Genomic DNA, 6,691 nt, shown 5'->3' with positions numbered 1-6,691 from the left:
GAAAAATATTTGCAGGCACAAAAGCATGGGGCAATGCTGTCCAGTAACTCAGACTACCTTACTACCACATAGAAAGGATACCTGAAACTGGGTAGCAAGACCAGCACAGACCATAGAAAAAAGTACTTTTGATAGAGGTGTCAACACCACATTTACAGGAAAGTGCAATAAATATTTTCTTCTTTTCTATAAATTGTGCCTCTCTGATTGCCTGGTTACTTTCTTGGGCTGTATTCTTTATACTAAAAAGACCACACCACAGAAAAAAAACAAAAAGAAAACCCCACACCACACAACTGTCTATAAATTCTTATTGCTCTTTGAAATCATTGTGTTTTAATTATGTGTGACTGGCAGGATCTGGCTCAGTATGTTAAAATGTGTTCGTTCTTCATTCTGCCAGCACATAGTGATATCAGCTTTGACCATATCAAATCATGGAGAAAACAGAACAGTTTTGACTCTCCCCCACATATAGGAAATAGCAGTGATACCCCTCCAAAGTTACGTGTTGAAGTGACCAACTACCTACAGTCACTATGGAAAAGCCAAAGCGTTCCTGTTTCCATTGTCCTCTAGCTCACAGTTCCCCTTTAAGTGGTCCATTGGTCAGAGAGGTAGCTCTAAATGCTACTCTTTGCCTTTGTGGTGAGGTTTATCTACTGCACTTTAATTCAAGGTGTGAAAGGACAGGCACATTTTTTAAAGATTTCCGCTACAGAGCAAAAGCTCTCCCTTTTTACAGCTTGAAATAAACCCTACTTGCAACACAGAGGCAAGTGCAACCACAGCAGGGTTTGAGCAGGAAAAACCTTCACAGGGGGGCTAGTGAAGGACGAGTAGGGGAAAGGAGGTGGTTCTCTGCCACCAGAAAAAGTACAGCCACTCAATTTTTTCCACTTACAGTCAGCCCCCCCATGACGCCCCAAAGGTGAACACAAGAAGTGACCACTGAATGACAATATATAAACTCTGCAGAACAGAGCTGACAATAGCCACTTTCTTCCCTGCTTTGACAAAGAAGCCACCAGCAATGAAACTCCACGCTGCAGCTATCCTCGTCATCTTCTGGCTTGGTGTCCTCCCTGTGCACACAGTGGAAGGTAAGCTTACAACCCAAGAGGAAGACAGGAATTGCTCCACATTGCACCAGTGGTCTGCTGAGCAGGATTCAGTCTCAGCCAGAGTTGATTCATAAGATAAAACTGACAAGAAATCCAGATCCAAACCACAAGAAAGGCAGATTTACAGGAGATTGTGTCTAATGTCCTGTCAATTAGTGGTTGGCTTCTGCCGTAATGCAAGGCGAGTTTCTGTGCCTTAGAAGGGTTTTTGAGTATTATTTTCTCTCTTGAAATTATGAAATCTTGAAGACACAATGTCTTTTAAGCTCACTGATGCCATATAGCAATGAGTTCTATAGACTAATAACATTTAATGAAAACTATTTCTTGAATAGGTTGTACTTTTTTCAAATGTACTACTTATATATAGACTTTTATTTTTTTCTCTACTTATATAACCTTAATCCACCTAACCTCTCTATTTTTAAAAGTTCTTCCAGTTCTGTATCACATATTGCCAAATTGCTTGTTTCTAGTCAAATATTTTGGTACAGATAGGAAAACTATGAACAAAAACTGCAAAGGAGAGTAATGGATTTATACAATGTCTTCTCTCCCTGATTTCATGCAATTTAACATCTTGTTTGAGACAATCTATAAGCACTGACATGAGCCATGTCATTTAGCCATGCTTTAGGTAAGTTTGTCTACAGTGATGTTTAGGTCTGTAACTTTTAGATTAGGCTACACGTATCATGTGAAAACATGAAATACACACATAAGCACATTTTACACACAGATTCATGTGAACAAGCATCAAAAATCACAGAGAACACTCATATGCAAGCCATATGCAAACCCACAAAAACATACAGAGAAACACACTGAAAAGGCATATTCACCAAACCACACCAAAACCAAACTGAGACCTGTTAAGCATTCACAAGATTATGTAGCTGCGCACTGAGGATGTTGACCTGGTGCCCCTAGACCTAGATCTTACTACAGGAGCTAAATCTTAATACATTCTCGTATGCTACTGCTGTTCATCTAAGTGCGGCTTCATGAAGGGCAGATTCTGTTTGCCTAATCTGATCTCCTTCTATGACAGGGTGACCTGCTTATTCTGCTTATTGGATGAGGGAAAGGCTGTGGATGTTGTCTACCTTGACTTATCAAGGCATTTGACACAGTTTCCCACAGCATTCTCCTAGAAAAGCTGGCTGCCCATGGCCTGGATGGGCGTATTCTTGTCTGGATTAGGAACTGGTTGGACAGTCAGGTCTAAAGAGTTGTGGTTAATGGAATTAAACCCAGCAGGCGGCCGGTCACAAGCGGTGTCCCGCAGGGCTCAGTGCTGGGGCCACTCCTGTTTAACATCTTTATCAATGACCTGGATGAGGGGATGGAGCGCACCCTTAGTAAGTTGACACAGATGACACAAAACGGGGAGGAAGCGTCGATCTGCTGGAAGGTAGAGAGGCTCTTCAGAGAGATTTGGACAGGCTGGATCGCTGGGCCAAGGCCAATTGCATGAAATTAAATGAGGCCAAATGCCGGGTCCTGCACCTTGGCCACAACAACCCCCAGCAGTGCTACAGGCTTTTTTTTTAGAGGGCCCCGGGGGTGTTGATGGACAGCCAGCGGAACACGAGCCAGCAATGTGCCCAGGCGGCCAAGAAAGCCAACGGCATCCTGGCTTGCATTAGGAATAGTGTGGCCGGTAGGACCAGGGAAGTGATTGTGCCCCTGTACTCGGCACTGGTGAGGCTGCACCTCGAGTGCTGTGTGTGGTTCTGGGCCCTGCAGTACAGGAAGGACATGAAGGTGCTGAAGAAGGTAGAGAGAAGGGCAACCAGAATGATTAGGGGACTAGAGAGTAAGTGATATGAAGAGAGACTTAGGGAGCTGGGGCTGTTCAGGCTGGAGAAGAGGAGGCTGAGGGGACACCTTATCACTCTCTACAACTACCTGAAAGGCAGCTGTAGTGAGATAGGTGTTGGCCTCTTCTCCCCTGTGAATAGCGATAGGACAAGCGGGAACGGGTTCAAGTTTCGCCAGGGGAAGTTTAGATTGGATATTAGGAAAACTTCTTCAACAAAAAGGTGGTGAAGCATTAGAATGGGTTGCTGAGGGAGCTGGTGAGTGACCACCCCTAGACGTGTTTAAAAAATGGTTGGACGTGGCACTTCAGGAGATGGTTTAGTGTTAGGGCGATGTAGGGCTGTAGGTTGGACTTGATGACGTTAAGGTCCTTTCCAACCTTGATGTTTCTATGATTCTATGAGCATGTGGCTTTGTATCACAGTCATTATTATGTCATTCTCCAGGTTGTATAATTTGCCATAAATATCACTGAGTCTGAAAAATTACAATGAGGTGGTGTTCAGGGAATAGAAAAAAAATGGGGAGAAAAAAAAAAAGAAAAACAAAAAGACAGTTATAGGCACTGAGCAGTTTGGTTTTGTTTGCAGGCTGAAAAAGACTGCTGGTATTCCCTGCATGGATTCCCTGAAGATAGTTTAGTAGTAGAGAGAATATTCCCAGGACTAGTAATGATTGCTTGACTATCTTTGAACTCTTTAGTGCCACATTTTGAAAACTAGTCTGAGGCAGTAAGATACATATTGTAATGAATCACTAAAAAAATACACTGTGCTACTTGTGACTAAAGCAAGATCAGACGAGATATTCCTTCAGGCAAACAAAATCTGAAGAGTGAGCAACTCTGCCAGTACCCGTGCACTGGCTACGCTACAGCTTCTCCAAAGGCTGATGTGTTTGCCTCAGCTATTCCAATTATTTCAAACAAAGAAAAGCTCACAGATAATAAGATTATGTGAAGCAAGTTTTATATTTAGCAAGACGGACCTAAACAGCTCTTGGACTTTTCTCAAGCCAATTTCTCTATAAATTCTTAAAAAACAAACCTCAGGATATAACAGTGTTCTGTTTGTTCCCCTCATGCCTTTCCAAACCTGTCTTTGATGCACAGGAGAAAATCAGGAACTAGCAAGCAGAAGTTTCATGAATGCATATATATAGTCCATCTCACTTAAATGAGTCATCATTTCACAGAATTTATCATCATGTAAGGTAACAACTGGCCAGGGAATTTTACACTGATTTACATGATCCTCTTTTTTAATCACCAGTGCATTTCCCTGAAATATATGAAAGTACTGGAGAAAAGAGAGAATTAAGCAGCACTTTGTTTTCTATGAAACCAGACTTACAGGAAAAAGTATGCAAATACTTGGCCTTTTGGCAAGATATATCTCCCTTTCAACAACTTTTTTTTAATGCTAGTTTTGGATGTCCACTGTGAGACAAGTCACTTTGCTTTCTTTTCCTTCTCTTGGAAAGTAGGGGCAATTACTGTTCCATGGTCAGATGGCATTTGGAAGTCCACTGCAAAAAGACGTGGTTCTAAGCACTGCTCTACATGGACACTTACTTGCAGATGATAGAGAGCTAACTATGATGCCAAATACCTTTTCTGCTATGGAAGCAGTGACTCCCTAGAGGCAGAATAAGTATACAGTTGTTCAGGGGAACAGGTGAAGGAGGTTAGTATCTTAACCAAGGTAGCAAAAACACTTAGAGATAGTAGGATGCATCACAAAAAATACCTTAACCTCTGTTGTGTGACTGGTATTGTGGCTGTACATCATTACACACTCTTGCTCTGACCACAACAAGAAACCTGCTGGAATTCATAGTTTATTAAGTAATAATGGCTGCCTCTGAATACAGTTTGACTGCTTTGCCATTAATCTATTTTTCCCCCTTCTAGGGAGTGCCTCAAGTCAGTCCATGCGCAAAATCAGTTGTGTAGATCTGTCTACACAACAACTGAATATCCGAAACCTTATCAGCTATGAAAAACAACAAACTCCAGTCAAAGCCATCATGTAAGTATCTAGTGCACAGTTCACTTTCAGACTTGTCTATGCAAACACGCTACCATCAAAAAGAGAAAAGGCATCATCATGGCCCAACTCACTAATCTGGCTTGTTCAGGCCACCTTTTCAGTTACCCCATGAAGCAGTGACCTGGCAGCCAAGGGAGTGAAGGGAGAGGGGTCAGCCTCAGAGCGCTGGGAGGTGTATGCTGCTCACACACGCGGACAGAAATCTCACTGAGCAGCTGGATCTTTTGTGCCCAGAGAGTGAGGAAAAATCACAGTGAGAGGTCAAGGTGGAACAGTCAGAATAGCAGGCATGCTCCTTTTCTTCAGTACACACGCACATGACCATGGATGTTACATGCATATTGATGCCGATGCCATAAATGGGGAACTGATGCTGCTAACGGCTGTTATTTCAACTAACAACTACAAACTCCAACATGTGATATGGTTTTATATATTGTTCCTCATGCTCTTCATGAAAACCAGGAACAGTCAACTTGAGTTTGGAGATTGGAATATAATAACCACATGGTTTGCTTTCTTCCTTCCTACAGGTTTATCACCAAAAAAGGTATCAGGATCTGTGTGAGCCCAAATCAGAAATGGGTGCAGACTGCTATGAAGAAAATAGACCAAAAACGTACTACCAAACGCAGATAATCCTGTTTTAGGCAAGCATCTAAGGTGAAGTAAATGGAAACATAATCTGGTAATAAAGCCTGAGTATCTGCATTTAATTTATATTTATTAACTGGCAGTAAAATCTCTGAACAAACACGAACTCACCAGAATCTGTTCAACATTGATTGAACCTCTGCTCACTTCTTCATTTTATAGCTGGACTCTGTTACACTGCTTGTTTTCTGAAATACTTGCTACTATTTATTTTCAACTGAACGCGGACATCTCATCTTTGCTGTCCTGACCAGTATGGCATGTAAGAGTGAATGGAGGGTAGTTTCACATACTGTAGGGAAGAAGACAGACTCCCGCAGATCTGGATGAGTATAGAACTCCATCTGGATGGAGGTCAGAATGTTCTGCATTGAGTGCAATGTTTGAGAAGGTGCTGTATAATTTAATGGTTACTCATACCTATGTTATCTATTAGTATACTAATCTCATGTTTCAGACTATCATCTGATCAGTGCAATATTCAGAAGACCCTTGTGCCTTCTACTGTTGTACACAGTATTGCACTATTAGCTCAGCCCATGATGATGTATGGGTACTCTCACCAAAGGGTGACCTGGAGCAATTCAGTGTGACTAAGAATGTAACCCTATTCCCCCTTATACAGGGGAAGACTTATACTACCCATTAAATTCTGTGGTTATTTCAGTTTCTCATGTAGACAAACCTGAAACAGTTCTTATATTTTTTCCTTTACTTTTATCTGAATAAGCAAGAACAAATCATCTCTGGAATCTTTATTTCACAAACTCGCAAGAATGCCCTGCCCTGAAGAAATATGTATAAGCAATTGTCTTGTATTTTAAAAATTTATTAATTTTAATAACAGAAGGTTTAGAATTTTAATAAAATTGCTATAAACCTGGAATTAAATGGTACTTTTGTCTGGTTGTATGTAATGCAGATGAAGACTGCTGAAATGGGCACCAAGATGACAGCACAAATCTGAGAACTTCTGGGCAAGCCAGCTAGAGCTGACAGTACTACTAACTCATAGAATGTTAGGGGTTGGAAGGGACC

At 41.6% G+C, this 6,691-nt stretch overlaps 1 protein-coding gene across 1 annotated transcript; it reads left to right on the top strand.

The window, feature by feature from the left end:
* Window positions 1-1,033: 1,033 nt before the first annotated feature.
* LOC104267634 (lymphotactin-like) lies at window positions 1,034-5,638 on the top strand. The gene is made up of 3 exons (XM_009874643.1): window positions 1,034-1,103; window positions 4,861-4,978; window positions 5,533-5,638. The coding sequence occupies exons 1-3, from the start codon at window positions 1,034-1,036 to the stop codon at window positions 5,636-5,638; spliced, it is 294 nt and encodes a 97-aa protein (XP_009872945.1).
* The last annotated feature ends 1,053 nt before the right edge of the window (window positions 5,639-6,691 follow it).

This window comes from Apaloderma vittatum, unplaced genomic scaffold (assembly GCF_000703405.1).
Source record: "Apaloderma vittatum isolate BGI_N311 unplaced genomic scaffold, ASM70340v1 scaffold4238, whole genome shotgun sequence".
NCBI classification, from domain to species: domain Eukaryota; kingdom Metazoa; phylum Chordata; class Aves; order Trogoniformes; family Trogonidae; genus Apaloderma; species Apaloderma vittatum.
Note: the sequence above shows the minus strand (reverse complement) of the source record. Positions and strands in the feature narration are given on the sequence as shown.